Raw genomic sequence first — 21879 nt, 5'->3', positions numbered from 1 at the left:
GCTTGTCGCAAAAACCAATTGCTATGTAATTCAAAGTGTCACCAATCTTTAGATTGCACTAATAAGTAAGTACAATTTTGTCATATGTTTTGCAAATTCATTTCCCTAATTGTAATAATATTTTAAACCGTTTGATTTTTGTATTAAAGTCTTTTTAATTGATTGATGATTGATTCAATCAACTAATTTGTTGATTGTATTAATTGTACTCCTATCAGATTTCAATTCTCTTTTTCCAACCTTCTCTATGGTTGTTGCAACCTGAATTTAAGTAATAAGATTTAATGCTAAAATTTAGACATAAGAGTGTAAAATGTGCATGTTTCTATTTCTTTGAACCTCTCGAATACGAATTACTGTTATCTTTTAGAAACTTTTTAACATGAGGTCTGCCAGAATATGCTGGTTTTCATAAACTTCCTGAATAAATTTGTGATGTGCACGTATAAAGGATTTCTCAATGCTCGTAGGGACAGGAATAATTTTTCTGAAGATTTTTCGAAAGATTTTAAAGATTGAGACATAAATAAATATTTAGAGAATAAAAATCTTATGTATAAAATTCTCCTGTCACAATGTTAGTTACCTTACTCCTCCGAAACGGCTTTACCGATTTTTACCAAATTTTATATGCATATTCAGTAGGTCTGAGAATCGGCTACTATCTATTTTTCATACCCCTAAGTGATAACGGTTGTTCACCCTTAACATTTTTTTTAACTAATGAATGACGAACAAAGAACCATTTATGACCGCATTATGCTCGCAGTTTCAGCAGGACAAGGTGGGTTCTTCTTTTTGGATGCACCGGGTGGAACTGGCAAAACATTCCTTATTTCGCTAATTCTTGCTGAAATACGATCAAATAATGGCATCGCATTGGCCGTTGCATCATCGGGCATTGCGGCAACTTTATTGGATGGAGGCAGAACAGCTCATTCAGTATTTAAGCTGCCACTAAATATTCAAAATAACCCTGACGCAGTATGCAACATTAAAAAACAATCGTCCATGGCCACCGTGCTGATACAGTGTAAAATTATCATCTAGGATGAATGTACTATGGCACACAAACATTCGCTTGAGGCGTTGAACAGGACATTGAAAGATATTAAAAACAACGACAAACTATTTGGTGGCACTCTGTTGGTCCTTTCAGGAGATTTCAGACAAACACTTCCCGTCATTCCACGTTCAACATACGCTGATGAGATCAACGCTTGCTTAAAATCATCTCCATTGTGGCGTAATGTTGAAAAACTACAGCTGAAAGTAAATATGCGCGTTCAAATGCTTCAAGATCCATCCGCTGAAACATTCTCAAAACAACTCTTAAATATCGGTGATGGAAAAGTTGCTATAGATGAAACTGGATACGTAAAATTACCGACCGATTTCTGCACAATCGCTGATTCGCAAGATACTCTCATTGAACAAATATTTCCCGATGTACACACACAGTACATAAATCATGAGTGGCTTGCAGAAAGAGCAATTTTAGCGGCAAAAAATGTAGACGTTGACAATTTAAATCTGAAGATACAACAGTTGTTGCCAGGGAACTTGGTATCATACAAATCTATTGATACAGTTTGCGATGCCAGCGAAGCTGTAAATTTTCCCACAGAGTTTTTGAACTCACTGGATTTGCCAGGCATGCCACCGCATAATTTACAATTGAAGGTTGGATCTCCGATTATCTTGCTTCGTAATTTGAACCCGCCACGGCTGTGCAACGGTACGCGATTAGTCATTCAAAAATTAATGAAAAACGTTATCGAAGCCAGCATTTTAAATGGCAAGTTCCGAGGTGAAAATATATTAATACCACGGATTCCTATTATACCTACAGATGTGCCAATTCAATTCAAACGTATTCAGTTTCCGATTAGATTGGCATTTGCAATGACTATCAACAAATCCCAAGGCCAAACGATGTCTATTTGTGGCTTAGATTTGAGCACACCATGTTTTTCACACGGACAATTATACGTGGCATGCTCTCGAGTGGGTAAACCATCCAGTTTGTTTGTGTTAGCTAAAGATGGGCTAACAAAAAATATTGTTCACGCTATAGCATTAAGAAATTGATATTGTTTGTTACTTTTTTAAATTAATTAATTAAATGGGAAAATTGGCTCTTATTTAGAAACACAAAGAAAACTGGAAAAAGTGAATGTGGCCAGCGCGTTAGTGTAGCGCCAACCCATGACCTCAACCGCTTTGGTCATCTTTCAGAAAATTTTGTTATTATTTTAGAATGCCCTAAAACATTTCCCATTAAAAGTTTTACAACGTTCGAACTCACATAGGTCTAGGCTAAATTACTCATTATATTAAGAGTTCACGAAGTACTATATATGTTTGTGTGAATGATGCATAAAATTAGTAAAAACAAACAAAATTGTTCATTACGTCAGAAAATCACTATATCAAGAATCCATTGTACAATACATAACAAGATATTTTAGAGATGTTTCATACATTTTTTATTACAGCAATGTAGCAACGATATTTTATTATTAAAATCTTTTTATATTTATAATCATTATAAAATGAAAAAAAGAACTTAATTTTGAGAGTAATATGAGTTTTATAAATATTTGTAAATGCTAATAACGAGAAAAATCGTCATTAAGTCTGACCTTACTCGAAATATGTCACACGATATTTAATAAGGATTAGTTTGTTCAAAAACATTAAATATACATTATTTAGTTAGAGAATAAAAATAAATTTAAAAAATGTTGTTATAATCTCACACAGTATTGTTTAATTTCATTACTTTAAATTTATTTTTTTTTTTAAAAAAAAGCTATAAATTTGGCATTACAGCACCCTATTTTGATACGGAGACAACTTTTTCCTCTACTTCTGCTTCGTCCGAATCGTTATCAGCCCAAGGTTGCAATTCGGCTGAGCCAAAAACCAGGAAGATGACCAACCCCAATAAACAAAATCCCGCCGAGAGATAGTAGACGTAACTCCATTGCACCATGCTTCCTTGCTGTAAACAGAATGAAACCATTATCAATCAAATTTCATTACAATAAGAATCCATTAAGAAACTTTCGTAATAAATGTAAATTTTATGAAGTTTTTATGATAAATAAGCTTGTTTTTATCAATAAAATTTATTTACATTTTTATCTAGGAACAGCCCAGCTATATACGGCGATAAGAAGCCAGAAATTGTTGCCATTCCGTTAGTCAATCCGTACAAAGGCCCTGAAACGTAAGAAATATTATATTTTCAATTGTTTAAAACTTAAGAATAAATCGAAATATGCTTTTCATCGTTATTGAGAATGCTAATAACGAGTAAAATTTTATTAACTCTGATTCCACTCGAGATACAATCCTTACCCTTACTTTCCTGTTATATCCAAAATGTAATATCATTAATTAATGCCCCACATAAAAATGTCGTGCGAAATTTTAAAATTTTTGGTCCACGAGTCTTGAAATTTATAGCGAAATACAGGGTAACATACGTACACATACATAACTTTATATGTATTAAATATATATAAAGACATTCAATAATCTGAAAAAATTTTCACGGAATTTCATGAAAAATAATAAAAAGTTAAGGAAATTCCAACAAAATCGAAGTTTCTTAAAGTCTGTTTTGAAATTTTGAACTTTCTTCCTAAAAAGAAGTCTAAAAAAACAAATTCGTGAATAGAAGAAAACAAAACAATCGAGAAATATGTAAAGTAAATAGTAAAACACTGAAGAACATAAATGAACAAATTGAATAAACTACATACATGTTTTGAGCTGCAGAATTTTAACATGTAATGAAGTAACTATGATTAATGTTTACCTGTATATTTAGGTGCCATATTCAGAATAATTGGGATGTCACCGCCACCAACAAAACCCATGAAGCCAGTTGTCATGATAAGTATTATTATGACGTTTGTTGAATCACATCCAACCAGAGGAATGCATATCATGCATACACTGGTTCCTATAATAGCTAAATGATACAATAAGTTAATTATAATCAAAACTTTCTATTGTGTAATTAGAATATTAACACTTACAAAGTGTCTCGAAGCCTTTTCTGACGTTTGTTGCGCTGAAATATTTACGCTTAATAAATAAATCTGATAAGTAACCAGATATAATGAGGCCAAACGTATTTGCTGTATGCATGAATGCGTTTATTAAGCCATTCTGTAAAGAAATGAATTTATTAATGTAAATTTTCTTTTAAAAATATTCTTTAAAATAGCCAGACGTTACCTGCTGTATTGGGAAATGTAGGACATTCTCGAGATACGATGGTAATTTTGATAGAAAAGTAAAAAAACCCCAACAAAAGAACAATTTTACAATGCATGTCGCCCATACTGGAACAGATGTTAAAATACTCTTCCAAGGAATTTTCTGGTTGTGTTAAATATGCAAAATTATCTTAGCATTGTCTCAAAACATTTTAAAACCCAATTTACAATATACCTTTATATTATAAGAATTAATATTCGAGTTTTGTCGTATATGAAGAATCTCTTTTTGAGTAATGCCTGAAAATTCTTCCGGATAATCATATACAAAAAATAACAAACCGAGAGACAAAACACATCCATAAATACCTGAAATATAATAAATGTAATTGTTTAACATTGGTGAACAATAATTAACTCTATAGAATAGATTAATTACCAAAAACGTAGAATGCTGAAGGCCAACCACCCGAGAAACCATATTCGCACAAGTAACCAGACAGTATCATGGGAATTATGGAACCAACTAAATCTCCACTTATGCAAATAGCCATTAATGTACTTCGTTCGTTAACTGGAGACCATCTTGAAAGTATAGTAAATCCTGATGGATACGTCAGTCCCTAAAGTTAATAGGAAAAAAAATGACTTTCAAGATATTAAAAATTTAAATGTAGTTTAAGTCACTTACTTGCAACGCTCCTAAGATAACTCTCTGACATGACAAGGCCGCTATACCGAGTTCGGCTATAAATGGTGTTATCGATAATAACGCCGACGATAAAAACACAGTAATGATGTAAGTGCGCTTGACACCTAACAGATGAACTACAAAACCTCCAAAAAACTGGAAAATGACAAAACCATAATAGAAGCTTCCTAAAATAATTCCTTGTTCGGGTTGACTCCAAACGAATTTTCCCTACAGTAAACAAAATACAGCGATTAATCAGAGGAATCCTGTGTTATGTGTAATGTACGATACGACACTCACTTCTCTGTAATTATACGAGATATTTTGATTTTCAACACTATCAGGGCATTCGTGAAGTAGAGTATTTTCAGTTTCGCTCATCTCGACCGCCGAATTATTTACCATGGCTACAATAGCTACGTTCAGCACGACAATATGAGCATACATCTCCATACATACCAAAAAAATAAAGAAAACCAGCACATATCGTGCAGGTAAGATTCCTATAACAAAAAAAAAACAAGGAAAGCGAATTGAGAAAGTGATAAAATTATGTTACGCTCCAATTTTTTTAAAAAAATTAAATAATATTTTACAGCGTAGATAAGAGATGTATCAAGTTTTAAAAGTTACTTACTGTATAAGGCTTTTCCTTCGCGTACGTCCTGCTTCATTTTGAAGTATGAAGCTCTCGAATGGACTGATGTCACCTTTGTATAGCAGCTTACGTCACTCAGCTTTTGTAATTTCAGCAACTGTATTATAATCCAGCATGAGTGATATATAACCCGCTATCTACAGTCAAAATCCCGTTTCGACAGTTTTAAATTTAAATGTTACTACCAAAGAAATGGATTGCAACTTAATTTGCTTACGTCGAAACCATCTACATATATGTAGATATATTTTTCTTATATGTTATAGAAATTTAATATTGCAGGGGTGTGGTTTATATTTGGGATTTCCTAATTTATAACTTATTATTAAATGAAGTTTTTTGTTTGTCAGTCTGAGTAGACGGTTTGTTTTACATTTTGGATTGAATTACTTGCACTGATATCCCCTCTCCTGTTTAAGAACACGTGGAATGAAATTAGCTATTTTTTAACTTAAATAAATTCTAAGTTTTTATAGAAATTTATATTAGGTTGTTGCTATGGCTTCCAGACTTACAACAATTATAATAACTATTATCATTTTGGGTTAATTTTTTATTTTCTCTCCTCTATAGAATTCGTTTGTGAATTAAATATCGAGTGTATTTTTCATTCTGTCTGATTAATTAACAAAGATGTAAACAATTTTTTTGTAATCATAAAATTAAAATTGTCTAGATAAAATTATCAAAATCTTCGTAATAAATCTAATGTCCACAAAACAATTTTAAGAATAAATTTATACCCTTTTTTTCTGTACACGAAACAAGAACGTAACTAATTTTATGTACAGCACATCACCTTACAGTTCTTCATTCTCTGTAAACGTCGCCATTTTGATTTAAAACGAAATGAAACTATTAAGTACTACATTGGTGGCTTGCTACAGAAGAAATATAAAAATTTACTTGCATAAATTTTATATAATGAAAGTACAAATTTTTCCATCGCAAACACACGAAAGTATGATATAAATTTCTTCAAATTTTCATTGGAAAAACGCAACTTTTTATGTAACATTTATACTAGTGGTCACACGATATATCTCGTGAAGAGTCAGACCTAATTAATAAAGATTTTACTTGTTGTTATCATTTATAGTGTTTTATAAAACCCATATCTACCTTCAAAATTAAAACTTTTACTATTTTGTAATAATTAAAAATATATAAATACGTTATAAAAAAATTACACAATAGATGGTGCCACATACAATTTATTTGTTTTATTTTCATTAGTAATAGAAATGTTATTTTTAAAATAAAATCTCATAAAAGACGGAAAAGTTACACAACCTGTTGTCTAATTTTTTATAACTCTGGAAACTGTTCACTTGGATATCAGTTTAAAATTATGCTGCCATTTTCAATTTGGTAAGTAGATTTCCCGATTTTCAAAAATTTAATAATTTATAAGATAAGTGAACATTGGCTCATTTGAAAATTTTCAGTTTTAACGATATAAACAGCCAATCCTGGATATAATCCGTATCTAAATAGTGCCACTTAAGTAAAGCACTAGAGCAGTGGTTCCCAACCTTTTTTCATTAGCGTACCCCGTGACATGTCATATCTCTGGATTGTACCCCGTGACATGTCATATCTCTAGATTGTACCCCTCATTTAAGAAATTTAGTGAGTAACCATATTGTTAATTTTACATATTGTAACTTTAAATTAAAGAGAAAAAATCTAAAAGAAAAAATGTATAATAAAGTTGTGATTGTTGCAAGGAACCATTTTTTATCTAATAATTTTTTAATACTATTAGTTTGTGATACATAATATATTATTTTTTCTGCCATAATAACTAACTTTTTTCTGTACCCCTAAACAACCTATCGTGTACCCCTAGGGGTACGCGTACCACAGGTTGGGAATCGCTGCACTAGAGTATATTTGGTGCCATTGAAATAATCATCTGTACGTACTTCAGTCAATATCTGTGTTACAAACACCATATCTATGAAATGTGATTTAGTTGTAGGTTTGACATCAATTTTACGCCAAACTTTGTGTTTTTAAAATTTATGACTAATTTTTTTTCTTTAAATCGATGTTAAAATTTATGAGATAACCTTACAGTTTATAGAAAGTGTAAAAGATGTCTGTACAATTTTTTTTACTATTTGCAGTGCCAGTTGTTTACGTTCTACATTCTACTATTTCTTCTCATTTTTAAAATATACGTTCATAATATTCGGGGAGCATTTAGCCATCACATGCAACCAACCACTGCTGTTCATTATTTATGTTTCATTATGTTTACAAACATGCTTTTGCTAATAACTCACAGAATGACTCATGGAATACATATTGTAAGTAGATTAATATGTTTATAGTGTACCATTTAAAGCGAGGATGACATTTAATTAAATAAATCGTTTCGCGATATCATTGTTTAACCATTTATCATTGTCATACTTTCATTCGAAAAATAAAAATTTAACATCCCTGTCGGACACTCGTTAACATTCTTTCGAATTCGGTCACACACAGTAATAACGGGAATTGCACTGATCACTTAGTTACTATTTTTAACTGTTTTTTTGTTTCCACCTGTGTGTATTACTAGGATGATCTGTAAAGCTCACTGTGGGTTCGGCCAGACATACATTACGAAGGCCGAATGGGATGAATAAAAAAATTTCTGCATGTTTCGACCTGCCCGAATTCGTTTCTGCAGAAGCTTAAAACCAGTCATCAACTGTCTGATATTTATTTCCATAATAATTCAAAAAAAAGGAGAAATTTAGGAGTTAAATAAGATCCATTAACGAGAGTCTGCAATACTGTAAATCGATTGGCAATAAATAAATTAAGTACACACCATTAGCAATAGTACAACAAACCAGCGATCGAAATAACTTTTCAATGCAAATTCATTACGTTGCAAAACACTAATGATCACTTTACCATGCGTTTACTTTATTGAATGGACCCATAATGAACGAATTTGAATGTTCATATATGAATAATCTACTATAGTAATTGTCATTGATATTAACTTATTAATAACTTTGTACATTTTTATGCAGGGCCGTGCGGTAGATTTTCTAAGTATGATGCAAGTCTTCGAAATGCCACCAATTATGTTTTTTTGCCGCCCTTATATAAATTTTTAGTCTTATATAGGCTATAATTCTTATTCTTTGGTGTATTTTACCAGGGCCGTGCGGTAGATTTTCTATAAGTATGATGCAAGTCTTTGAAATTCTACCCCTTAAATGTTTTTTATGTCGCCCCCTCACAGTGCCGCCTGATGCGGCCGCATCTCTGCATCATAGCACGGCACGACCCTATTTTTATGTTAATTAATTTATTCACTAAGAGACAATTAATAACAGTCATTTAATAATGCACTGATTTCAGTTGTGATGCCACTACTTTTTGAAATATTAATCCCTGCAGCAAACACGAGAATATCATCTAGATGCTGTGGCTCTGTGAAGATATTAACAATTATTCTATTGCTAACCGATAAAATTAAAAAAAAAACCACAGAACTGTAATAAGTTTTAGCTATTCCAGTTTCACTGAATACAATCGATTACAGATGTATCCCTTTATGTTGGACATTTAGTTGAACTATTTTAAGTTTGAAACTTTATCTATGGCCGAGTTTCGTAGATACGAAATATGTCTTAGTTGTCTGTTGCAGTCTCGTATGTCCACTGCACTAATTTACGGATGGAACTTTTTCGCTCCATGCTACTATTGTCGACAGTTTCATACTAAACATAAATTAATGCAAAAGTTCTTCTTATGCTTTGTGGGATTTATATATTGGGAACATTCCTTCTTACTATTCTTAATGACAATACTTTCTGTAGCAGAAAATACGCCTTGCTTTGGCTGGTATTTAATGGTAAATTATAACATTTTCGTCAGGTACAGTTTTACCATAGTATATTTGGCAATGTCGCTCACTTTTTCTGTTGTAAAACGCAAAAAAAAAACATTAATCCGATAATCATATTAATAAAACCAGATAATTTGCCAATTGAAGATTTAAACAAGTCTATTCACAAAATTAGTGTCATCGTGCGCATAATCCTGCTTTCTTTCACATGTGCACTGCCAATTTTCAATATCTATGTCACATATCCAGCATTAGATAAAACTAACGAAAACAATTTTATGATTCTCTTCTGTAATGGGGAGTTTGGGGTTTTAGTGAACTTTATTATTGGAGAATTCATTTATTTTTCATTTTTTCTTTTATTTTTATACTTGATTACGAAGAAAGCGTTTCAAAGAGTATCAAATGATTTAAGGTGTCTTTCAAATTTATACGGACACGAAAAAATTAAAGTGAAACCCTAATTTGCTGCATTAAGTGACAAATGTTTTATTAAAAATAACATGGATTTACATGTTTCCACACTGCAAAGTAAGAATTTTAATCAAACATTAACATTTTGTCACTGAAAATTCTTTTTTGAAAATTCTATACAAAAAACCTGTCACATATTTATACGGACAAGTTTCAAATTGCAAAGTTTTCTTACAATTTAATGGCCAATGTAACCACCATTTAACTTAATTGCATTAAATACTCGATTAGGCATTGTTTCAATTAGATTCTGAAGGAATTCAATCTTAAGTTTATCCCAAGCATCTGAAATTGCTGCCTTCGAATCATGAATTGTGGAAAACTGCTTTCCATTGGCATAAACTGTCCGAACTATCATCCCCAAAGATTTTCCATTGGATTCAGGGTAGGGCTTCTAGCAGGCGATGTCATCAGATTAATATTTTTACGTTTAAACCACATTTTTGTTGATTTATAGGCATTCACAGGGGCATTGTCTTGTTGAAAGATCCAATTTGGTCCAGCTTCCAATAAATGATCTTCAAGCATGCCTCGACACTTCTCTGAATTCATTCTTTGAGTTATAAATGCTAAATCTGTGGTTCCATTGAATCCAAACGCACCCCACACTATTATTGATCCACCACCCATTTGGCGTTTTGAAAATATTTGTTTTTCGGTTCTTAAATAGTGCCAATAATAGGCCTACTTTCAATCATCTGGACGATCTAAGATGAATTGTTTTTCATCACTGAATTTTTAGTCTTATATAGGCTATAATTCTTATTCTTTGGTGTATTTTACCAGTTGGACCATACCTTCAATCCATTCTTTGGACTGTCATGTGTTTTTGTGCCCAATCAAGTCTGTCACTTTAGTACTTTAATAGATATGGTGGCATTACAGCTTTTTTTTTTCTGAATTTTAACGTTGGAGATTTATTTAAAACTTTCCACAATGTTGTGCTGCTACAAGGTAAGTCTAATTCTTGTTTTATTTTTCTTACTGATGTTTGTTTTGTGGAGCAAACCTTGATGATTTGTCTTCAATCTCGAGGTATAAGCTTGGGTTTTGAACCTGTCTTGAATTTTGGTACATCCTAGCCACGTCTTTTTGATAAATAATCACAAACAGTTTATGTTGGATGATTTATATATGCTAAAATTTCTCTTATTGACTTGCCTTGTGATTTATAGGCATCAATCAGCCCTTTTTCATAATCAGATATATTCTTTGTTCTACCCATTTTAGAACGTTGAACAACATAAAGAATTTGTATTACAATTAGATATGTAAACTAATTTGCATATTTCAATTCTTGAAACTAAACAATATTCTATTTAAGTCATGAAATGAGTGCCTGTCCGGATAAATATGTAATAGTTTTTTGTATAAAATTTTCAAAAATATTATTTTCAGTGACAAAATGTTAATGTTTGATTAAAATTCTTATTTTGCAGTGTGGAAACATCTAAATCCATATAATTTTTAATAAAACATTTGTCACTTAATGCAGCAAATTTGGGTTTCATTTTATGTTTTTCGTGTCCGTATAAATTTGAAACACACCTTAAATTAATTAATTGACGAAAATTAGCCTAAATTGGAAAGTTATATTTCCACACAGTATAAATATTAATACTTACAAATTAATTTTGAATTAATTAAATAATTTAGATAATTTTAGAAGATTTATTATGCCATCTGTAACAATATACAGTAGAGCATCGTTTATCCGAATCAGTTGCGGACTGGAGTTGTTCGGATAACTTATTTTTCGGATAACCGATTATGTACGAAAAAATATATTAACCTATCTTGTGTTGAAATTTTTCTCCGTTGCGTGTCGCTACGCGTTGAATTTTCGTGGATGTTAAGCCTAACGTAAACTTTTTAAAATAATAATCGTGGCTATTGTATGGTTAAAAATGATTTCTTTGTTTTACAAACGAAATAAATACATTGAAAAATATAAAAACAAATAAAAATTATACTTTAGGCCGACTGGAATTCTTTCGGATAACTGATGTTTCGGATAAACGACGCTCTACTGCACTTTCATAAAATGTATATAAAACTAATTTTATTAACCAACAGAATTTGTTCTAAATATACGTGGTTAGGACATTATTTTTAATCTTCATAGGCATCATTAATTCCATTTTTACTTTCCCGAATGTTATATATAACAAAGGGGAATGTATTATTATAAATGTTAGTGTGTGTTTGAGTGGCATCATTTTTTCACCATTTGTAGCTTAATAATTCCTGTTCTTTTTGTCGAAAATATCTGAAATTATGCGGGGAGGTTTGTTTATTAGTGGAATTGATGCTATTAATTTTGGTGGTTAAAGGTTGAGGGATGGAAAAATAATGGGTACAGTGTATATCTCCAGTAGGATTGGACTTAATTTAATGACGATTGTACTCGTTATTAGCACTTACAAATTTTAACAAAAATCCCTACCATTTGCCACTATAATATTTAAAAATATAAAGTTTTTTAAACAGAATATGATAACAGATAGCGCCACCAAATGTTGCCGGGAAAGTTAAGCAAGTTGTTGCTGTGTTTTTTCAGTGTTGCTGCTTTTTCCCGATTTGACTTCATGTTCTGAATGGGATGTTACCTTCCTGTTTAATAGAGATACGGGAATTAACTTCCTCTCCATTGACGAGTTAACTCATCAAGTTTACATAGCGTTACAAAAAACTCGGTTGTTTGGAACCTCTGAAATTTGTTTAATTTTATTTTTGGGTGTTTTTTAAGTCTCCAAAATTAATGCAAAATTTTTTTTCCGATTTTACAAATAAGCGTACGTGTGCCGGGCTGAGAACGGCTCACGTATTTGTAAAATCTAAGTAAGTCGTACAACATAGAACTCGGAATCTTGAGTTCTCGAGAAATGAAAAAAAAACGAACGAGGATACCGGGGGGGATTTCCTCAGAAATTTCTTCCCAACAAAAATGTTTGAAGTTAATATTATACATGGGGCCACCTAATTCAAATTTACCTGGGGCTGTATGAAGATATAACGCGCCATTGCATGTATGGATGTTAGTGTGTGTAGGAGGGTACGATTTTCTTCAACCATTTTGAAGGATAATAACTCCCGTGTCTTTTGTTGAAAAGTTTCAGAAATTTTGCATTAAGATTTGTGTATTAGGGCATTGATGCTATTTGATTTTGGTGGTTAAAGATCAAAGGTGTGGAAAGATAGGATATCTCGAGTGGAATCGGACTTAATGAAGATTATACTCGATATTAACTTTCACAATTTTTTTTTAAAAAACTCACCTGTATCCTCACAATTAAACTTTGTGACTCATTGCTCTCGACATTGATACATAGTACTCTTTGCCATGGATGTTTTCCACGTTGGTTCGGATCTTATTGCAGAAATTCAAGAGCTTGTGATCAAGAGAAGGCAGAACATTTGTGATGACGGAAGTTTTCTTTTGGATAATGGGTACGACATCATTATAGATTTAATGTAAGGCATGACTAGGCATATATTGCGCACTCAATATGAAAGTGTATTTTCCAACCTTCAAATACAAAATAATGCATCCTGAATTACTCAATGTAGTAGCCAATTGACATTATTTCCTGACTCAATTCCACTTTAAAAAAATTAAGAATGAAAAATCCAGCAGGAAGTTGCTTAACTTTCCTGACATTTAAAACATCTAATATGGCGCCATCTGTTACGATATTTTATTATTAAAATCTTTTTATATTTATAATTACTATAAAATGGAAAAAAAAACTTAATTTTGAGAGTGGTATGAGTTTTATAAATATTTGTAAATGCTAATAATGAGAAAAATCGTCATTAGGTCTGACCTTACTCGAAATATGTCACACGATATTTAATAAGAATTAGTTTGTTCGGAAACATTAAATATACATTATTAAGTTAGAGAGTAAAAATAAATTTAAAAAATGTTGTTATAATCTCACACAGTATTGTTTAATTTCATTACTTTATATTTATTTTTCTAAAAAAGACTATAAATTTGGCATTACAGCACCCTATTTTGATACGGAGACAACTTTTTCCTCTACTTCTGCTTCTTCCGAATCGTTATCAGCCCAAGGTTGCAATTCGGCTGAGCCAAAAACCAGGAAGATGACCAACCCTAATAAACAAAATCCGGCCGAGAGATAGTAGACGTAACTCCATTGCACCATGCTTCCTTGCTGTAAGCAGAATGAAACCATCAATCAAATTTCATTACAATGAGAATCTATTAAGAAACTTTCGTAATAAATGTAAATATTATGAAGTTTTTATGATAAATAAGTTGGTTTTTATCAATAAAATTTATTTACATTTTTATCTAGGAACAGCCCAGCTACATATGGTGATAAGAAGCCAGAAACTGTTGCCATTCCGCCAGTCAATCCGTACAACGGCCCTGAAATGTAAGAAATATTATATTTGCAATTGTTTAAAACTTAAGAGTAAATAGAAATATGCTTATTTTACAATTCATATTACAAATTTTACGTTTATATGGTTGACCGAGATGTATATTGTTATGTTAAGGTTATTTCAAACGTTATTTTAAATAATCTCGAGATTTATTGTATGCCTCTTTTAAGATAAATTATCGCTAATACGAAACGTTTTTATCATTTGCAACAACCTTGTCAAATTTAATATCATTAATTTAACTCTATGAGTGGATATTGCAATTTTATCCGCAAGGAAAACTACAAACAAACAACTTCCAACGTCTTTTAATTAAGGATAAATTTGTAAAAGATTTGAGAAATATTAGAGAAAAATACTAAAGAAATTAATTAAGAGGATTTTAGGGAAAATAATAACAATGGCAATTGAACGACTCCTATCAATCTAACGGAAGGTTAAGGGACCAGAAAGTCCGATAATTTTCAATTAATTTCAAAAAGGTCTTATCTGTTGAGGTAAGAGCAAGTGTTTAAAAACATTGGCAATGCCAATAACGAGTAAAATTTCATTAACTCTGACTCCACTCGAGATACTATCCTTACCTTTACTTTCCTGTTATCTCCAAAATGTAATATCATGTAATACCCCACATAGAAGTGCCGTGCCAAATTTCAAAATTTTCGGTCCACGGGTCTTGAAATTTACAGCGAAATACAGACCAACGTACGTACACATACATAACTTTATATGTATCAAATATACAGTAGAGCGTCGTTTATCTGAATCAATTCGGGACTGGGGTTGTTCGGATAACTTATTTTTCGGATAACCGATTATATATGAAAAATATATTAATCTATCCCATGTTGAAATTTTTTCTGCTTTGCGTGTCGCTTCGCGTTGAATTTTCGTCGATATTAAGCATAACGAAAACTTTTTAAAATAATAATCGTGGCTATTATATCGTTAAAAATTATTTTTTTATTTTTTATAAACAAAATATATATATTGAAAAATATAAAAACCAAAAAAGTGTACTTTAGAAGTTGATCTAGTATCAAAAACGTTCGATTCAGCACGACACAGTCTTCAGAAAAAAAAACACCATACAAAAGTGCCAGTGCTGCCAGCTAAAACACACACACCAACAAAAAAAAATATTGGAATAGCCCAAGATATAGCCAAAGATTGCAGCGCAACAGCTCTAACGAAAATTTAAATTTGCCGACTGGAAAACTTTCGGATAAACGACGCTGTACTGTATATAAAGGCCTTCAAAAACCTGAGAAAATTTTCACAGAATTTCATGAAAAATAATAAAAGAGTTGAGGAAATTCAAACAAAATCGAAGTTTCTTGAAGTCTTTTTTGAAATTTTTCAATTTTTTCCTAAAAAGAAATCTAAAGGAAACAAATTCGTGAATAGAAGAAAACAAAATAATCGAGAAATATGTAAACAGTAAAACACTAAAGAAAATAGATGAACAAATTGAATAAACTACATACATGTTTTGAGCTGCAGAATTTTAACGTGTAATGAATTAAGTATGATTAATGTTTACCTGTATATTTAGGTGCCATATTCATAATAATTGGGATGTCACCGCCACCAACAAAACCCATGAAGCCAGATGTCATGACAAGTATTATTATGACGTTTGTTGAATCACATCCAACCAGAGGAATGCATATCATGCATACACTGGTTCCTATAATAGCTAAATGATACAATAACTTAATGATAATCGAAACGTTACATTGTGTAATTAGAATATTAACACTTACCAAGTGTCTCGAAGCCTTTTCTGACGTTTGTTGCGCTGAAATATTTACGCTTAATAAACAAATCTGATAAGTAACCAGATATAATGAGGACAAACGCATTCGCTGTATACATAAATGCGTTTATTAAGCCATTCTGTAAAGAAATAAATTTATTAACGTGAATTTTCTTCTAAAAATGTTCATTAAAATTGGCAGACGTTACCTGTTGTATTGGGAAATGTAGGACATTATCGAGATACGATGGTAATTTTGATAGAAAAGTAAAGAAACCCCAAGAAAAGAACATTTTTACAAGGCACGTCGTCCATACTGGTACAGATGTTAAAATACTCTTCCAAGGAATTTTCTGATTGTGTTAAATATGCAAAATTATCTTAGCACTGTCTCAAAACATTTTAAAACTCAATTTACAATATACCTTAATATTATTCGTATTATTATTCCAGTTTTGTCGTATATGAAGAATCTCTTTTTGAGTAATGCCGGAAAATTCTTCCGGATAATCATATACAAAAAATAACAAACCGAGGGACAAAACACATCCATAAATACCTGAAATATAATAAATCTAATTGTTTAACATTGGTGAATAATAATTAACTCTATAGAATAAATTAGATAATTACCAATGACGTAGAATGCTGAAGGCCAACCACCCGAAAAACCATATTCGCACAAGTAACCAGACAGTATCATGGAAATTATGGAACCAACTAAATTTCCGCTCAAGCAAATAGCCATTAATGTACTTCGTTCGTTAACTGGAGACCATCTTGAAAGTATGGTAAATCCTGATGGATACGTCAGTCCCTAAAGTTAATAGGAAAAAAATTACTTTGAAGATATTAAAAATTTAAATGTGGTTTAAGTAACTTACCTGCAACACTCCTAAGACAACTCTCTGACATGTCAAGGCCGCTACACCGAGTTCGGCTAGAAGTGGTGTTATCGACAATAACGCCGACGAAAAAAACACAGTAATGACGTAAGTACGCTTAGCACCTAAAAGATGAACTACAGAACCTCCCAAAAACTGGAAAATGACATAACCATAATAGAAGCTTCCTAAAATAATTCCTTGTTCGGGTTGACTCCAAACGAATTTTCCCTACAGTAACAAAATACAGAGATTAGTCAGATGAACACTATATTATGTGTAATATACGATACGACACTCACTTCTCTGTAATTATACGTGATATTTTGATTTTCAACACTATCGGGGCATTCGTGAGGTAGAGTATTTTCAGTTTCGCTCATCTCGACCGCCGAATTATTTACCATGGCTACAATAGCTACGTTCAGCACGATTCTATGAGCATACATCTCCATACATACCAAAAAAATAAAGAAAACCAACACATATCGTGCAGGTAAGATTCCTATAACAAAGAAAAACAAGGAAAGACTATTTGAGAAAGTGAAAAAATTATGTTACGCTCCAATTTTTTTAAAAAAATCAATTAATATTTTACAGCGTAGATAAGAGATGTATCAAATTTTAGAGGTTACTTACTGTATAAGGCTTTTCCTTCGCGTACGTCCTGCTTCATTTTGAAGTATGAAGCTTTTGAATGGTCTGATGTCACTTTTGTATAGAAGCTTACGTCACTCAGCTTTTGTAATTTTATCAACTGTATTATAATCCAGCATGAGTGATATATAACCCGCTATCAACGGTCCAAATCCCGTTTCGACAGTTTTAAATTTAAATGTTACTACCAAAGAAAATGGATTGCAACATAATTTGCTTACGTCGAAATCATCTACGTATATGTAGATATATTTTTTTATGTTATAGAAATTTAATATTGCAAGGGTGTGGTTTATATTTGGGATTTCCTAATTAATAACTTATTATTGAATGAAGTTTTTTAGGGGTTAAAACTTCTGCAATATTGTAATAATTAAAAACATAGAAATACGTTATTTAAAAATTACATAATAGATGTTTTACCACATACAATTAATTTATTTTATTTTCATTAGTAATAGAAATGTTATTTTTAAAATAAAATCTCATAAATGACTGATAGGTTACACAACCTGTTGTGTAATATTTTACAATTCTGGAAACTGTTGACTATTTCTTTTCATTTTTAAAATATACGTTCATAATATTCAAGAAACATTTAGCCATCACATGAAACCAACCACTGTGTTTGAGTGCATCGTTTGAAAACTACTGCTATTCATTATTTACGTTTCATTATGTTTACAAACATGCTTTTGTTAATAACTCAGCATGACTCATAGAACATATAAGTAGATTTAATATGTTTAGAGCTTGTAATGTGTGCCTTTTAAAGCGAGGATGACATTTAATTAAATAAATCATTTCGCGATATCATTGTTTAACATTATGTCATCCTTTAGTTCGAAAAATCGGAATTTAACGTTCCTGTCGAACAGTCGTTAACATTCTAGCACGTAATATCGAATTCGGTCACACATAGTAATAACGGGAATTGAACTGATCACTTAGTCACTATTTTTAACTGTTTTTTTATATTTTCACCTATGTGTATTAATAAGATGTACTGTAAAGCTCATTGTAGGTTCGGCCAGACATACATTACGAAGGCTAAATGGATAGAGACATTTACGGGATGAATCAAAAAATTGCTGCGAATTCGTTTCTGGTGCAGAAGCTTAATATCAGTCATTAACTTTCTGATAATTATTTCCATAATAATTCAAAAATAATAGCAAAAAAGCAAAAATGTAGAAGTTAAGAAATATTCAGTAACGAGAGTCTGCAGTACTGTAAATCGATTGGCAATAAATAAATTAAGTACACACCATTAGCAATAGTACAACAAACCAGCGATCGAAATAAGTTTTCAATGCAAATTCATTATGTTGCAATACACTAATGATCACTTTACCATGCGTTTACTTTATTGAATAAATTTTAATAAAGGAATTTTAATGTTCATACATGAATAGTCTACTGTAGTAATTATAATAGCAAACACACTTATTAATAACTTTGTGCATTTTTATGTTAATTAATTTATTCACTAAGAGACAATTAATAACAGTCATCTAATAATGCACTGATTTCAGTGGTGATGCTACTACCTTTTTAAAATATTAATGCCTGCAGCAAACACGAGAATATTATCCGGATGCTGTGGCTTTGTGAAGATAGTAACAATTATTCTATACGTAACTAATGAAATTAAAAAGACCACAGAATTCTAATAAGTTTTAGATGTTCCAGTTTCACTGAATACAATCGATTACAGATATATCCCTTTATGTTGGACATTTAGTTGAACTATTTTAAGTTTGAAAATTTATCCATGGCCGAGTTTCGTAGATACAAAATATGTCTTAGTTGTCTGTTGCAGCCTCATATGTCCACCGCAATAATCTACGGGTGGAAGTTTTTCGCTCCATGCTACTATTGTCGACAGTTTCATTCAAAACATAAATTATTGCAAAAGTTTTTCTTACGCTTTGTAGAATTTGTATATTGGCAATTTTTTTTTTTTTTTTACTACTTCTTATGACAATACCTTCTGTAGCAGAATACATGCCTTGTTTTGGCTGGTATTCAATCGTAGATTATAACATTTTCGTCAGGTTCTTTTTTGCCATAATATGTTTTGCTATGTCGCTCACTTTTTCTGTTGTTAAACGAAAAAGCTTAATCCAATAACCATATTAATGAAACCAGATAATTTGCCAATTGAAGATTTATACAAATCTATTCACAAAATTAGTGTCATCATGCGCATAATTTTGTTATGTGCCACTTGCTTTGTGCCAATTTATAATATTAAATTTGTATATCCAGCATTAGATAACACTAACAAAAACAATTTTATGATTCTCTTCTGTAGTGGGGAGTTTGGGGTTTCAGTGAACTTTATTATTGGAGGATTAATTCATTTTTTATTTTTTCTTTTATTTTTATACTTGATTATGAAGAAAGCGTTTCAAAAAGTATTAAATGATTTAATTCTACTTAATAAAAACAATTCAAATTTAAGTTTAAAATTAGAAGAGATAATGTTGCAACATGCCGAACTTTGGAACTTCCTCAATCAAATCAACACAAAATTAAGTTTATTACCTACAATATTGTATTTCACAGTTCTATTAGAAACCAGCCTCGCATATTATATAATTATATACGCAGAATTAAACACCATTATGAGTTTCATCGTTCTTCTGTTTGTCATTTTACTTTCAATCGTATGTCTTATAATGGGTTACGCGTGCTCAACATTAACGTCTACGGTATTTTATCACTTTTTTTTTTTCCAAGTTATCGATCACTTCCTTTTAATATGTTTAATAATTTTTTGTGTTTTTCAGATGCAGACCTCGTTTCAAGATATCCGAAGGTTTTCTGCATGCGATTTGTCGCTTGAACAGAAACTAAAAGTGAGTTTTACATTATCTTTTATTTATTATAACACATAATATCGAAATGCATCTTATTCATTCAGATTATGAACTTTATGAAGAGATTTGGAAAAGTGTCGTTATGTATATCAGTAAGAGGCTACTTCAATGTTACGAAAAAGTTTCCAGTGAAGGTATTTTTGCTTTTTAAATCTTTTATCTGCAAATTTATGTATAAACGTTTTTTACTTCATATATTGCATATGATTTATTTTATTTCAGATGGCCAACGCACTTCATTCTGTATTTTCTGGTTTTCTGAAACTCAGAACAGCCTCTGAAAAATGAAAATCTTTGATTTATGCTTATAACGAAGTTTTAAAACACGTTTTAAAATTTCATTTAATTTTTGTACAATGAACGAAAAATTGTTTCGTATTTTATCTGCAGTGCTCATTATAGAAAAGCTAAAATGCCAATATTATTTTTTTTATAGAAAAACCAAGCCGCACATTAAAATTATCTTTGTAGCATTCCTATTAACCGAGCCAAAATGTACCTGTTAGTTACTTTGATCCATAAAAAAGAAGTTTACAACAGTAACATGTATTTTGAAATTATTTGATTCTGTTACTTTTTGTCAATAAGAACTTTAATTTAAACACAAAAAAACATATATTTTTCGTCTGTTTTGCTATTTGTTTGGTTGTGAAACTTCCGAAGAAAACCGATAGTTATGTCATTTTAACTATTCAAATGGATGTGACTAAAAAACAGTGTAGGCTGACTCAGTAGTTAAAAATTAGAAACATAAACGTCTAAACATATCTAACTTAAATTACAGGAAAGTGTCCAAAACTTAACGCAGTGAGATATTCAAGATACAAAGTGCAAACCTGCTAAAATTGACAGGTTTTACTATAACTGTAGACAATTTTCCGCAACACATGTAATGGATCAGACTATTCTTCACATCTTTAGGCTTGAAACACTTATATCAATTAACTAGAACTTTTGCGTATTGTATTTTAGTGTTAAATATTTTAACGACGATAAATAAGGTAATAGAAGTAGAATAGAACCTGCTAATATAACACGATATCAATAATTCTATTTCTTACTTAATAATTATTCTCACACGNTTTGTGTATTAACTTTTTTCACTTCATATATTACACATGATTTATTTTATTTCAGATGGCCAACGCACTTCATTCTGTATTTTCTGGTCTTCTGAAACTCAGAACAGCCTCTAAAAAATGAAAATCTTTGATTTATGTTTATGACGAAGTTGTAAAACACGTTTTAAATTTTTATTTAATTTGTGTACAATGAACGTAAATTTGTTTCGTATTTCATCTGCAGTGCTCATTATAGAAAAGCTAAAATGCCAATATTATTTTTTTTATAGAAAA

At 31.1% G+C, this 21879-nt stretch overlaps 3 protein-coding genes and 1 long non-coding RNA gene across 4 annotated transcripts; 2 read left to right on the top strand and 2 right to left on the bottom strand.

The window, feature by feature from the left end:
* The first annotated feature begins 614 nt into the window (after window positions 1-614).
* Window positions 615-2093, top strand: LOC111633797 (ATP-dependent DNA helicase PIF1-like). Its single transcript, XM_023378428.1, has one exon. It carries the CDS (start codon window positions 1063-1065, stop codon window positions 2089-2091), a length of 1029 nt encoding a protein of 342 aa, XP_023234196.1. The 5' UTR covers window positions 615-1062; the 3' UTR covers window positions 2092-2093.
* A 746-nt stretch (window positions 2094-2839) lies between these two features.
* On the bottom strand, window positions 2840-4852 carry LOC111633803 (sialin-like). Its single transcript, XM_023378437.1, has 6 exons — window positions 4471-4852; window positions 4255-4398; window positions 4053-4185; window positions 3830-3985; window positions 3143-3228; window positions 2840-3007 (listed from the first exon to the last, which is right to left on the bottom strand). The coding sequence occupies exons 1-6, from the start codon at window positions 4714-4716 to the stop codon at window positions 2840-2842; spliced, it is 933 nt and encodes a 310-aa protein (XP_023234205.1). The 5' UTR covers window positions 4717-4852.
* Window positions 2872-21033, top strand: LOC111633804. The gene is made up of 7 exons (XR_002758111.1): window positions 2872-3009; window positions 3155-3235; window positions 13933-14176; window positions 14249-14329; window positions 20435-20503; window positions 20569-20658; window positions 20747-21033. It is a non-coding gene; the product is annotated as an uncharacterized LOC111633804 (long non-coding RNA).
* LOC111633802 (sialin-like) lies at window positions 13934-17826 on the bottom strand. The gene is made up of 10 exons (XM_023378436.1): window positions 17622-17826; window positions 17285-17487; window positions 16983-17213; window positions 16732-16915; window positions 16524-16657; window positions 16308-16451; window positions 16106-16238; window positions 15883-16038; window positions 14237-14322; window positions 13934-14104 (listed from the first exon to the last, which is right to left on the bottom strand). The coding sequence occupies exons 1-10, from the start codon at window positions 17656-17658 to the stop codon at window positions 13937-13939; spliced, it is 1476 nt and encodes a 491-aa protein (XP_023234204.1). The 5' UTR covers window positions 17659-17826; the 3' UTR covers window positions 13934-13936.
* Window positions 21034-21879: the final 846 nt, after the last annotated feature.

This window comes from Centruroides sculpturatus, unplaced genomic scaffold (assembly GCF_000671375.1).
Source record: "Centruroides sculpturatus isolate CEXI.00-Female unplaced genomic scaffold, Cexi_2.0 scaffold723, whole genome shotgun sequence".
Lineage (NCBI taxonomy): Eukaryota > Metazoa > Arthropoda > Arachnida > Scorpiones > Buthidae > Centruroides > Centruroides sculpturatus.
Note: the sequence above shows the minus strand (reverse complement) of the source record. Positions and strands in the feature narration are given on the sequence as shown.

Excerpts from the sequence above, each read along its gene's own strand:
- LOC111633797 (XM_023378428.1), top strand. The coding sequence starts at position 1,063 with ATGGCACACAAACATTCGCTTGAGGCGTTGAACAGGACATTGAAAGAT.
- LOC111633803 (XM_023378437.1), bottom strand. The coding sequence starts at position 4,716 with ATGGTTTCTCGGGTGGTTGGCCTTCAGCATTCTACGTTTTTGGTAATT. Across the intron at positions 4,399-4,470 it reads TTAATTCTTATAATATAAAG|AAAATTCCTTGGAAGAGTAT; the intron begins GTATATTGTAAA and ends TAACACAACCAG. Across the intron at positions 3,008-3,142 it reads GGCTGTTCCTAGATAAAAAT|CAAGGAAGCATGGTGCAATG; the intron begins GTAAATAAATTT and ends TTCTGTTTACAG.
- LOC111633802 (XM_023378436.1), bottom strand. The coding sequence starts at position 17,658 with ATGAAGCAGGACGTACGCGAAGGAAAAGCCTTATACA. Across the intron at positions 17,214-17,284 it reads TCACGTATAATTACAGAGAA|GGAAAATTCGTTTGGAGTCA; the intron begins GTGAGTGTCGTA and ends TTGTTACTGTAG. Across the intron at positions 16,452-16,523 it reads ATAATACGAATAATATTAAG|AAAATTCCTTGGAAGAGTAT; the intron begins GTATATTGTAAA and ends TAACACAATCAG.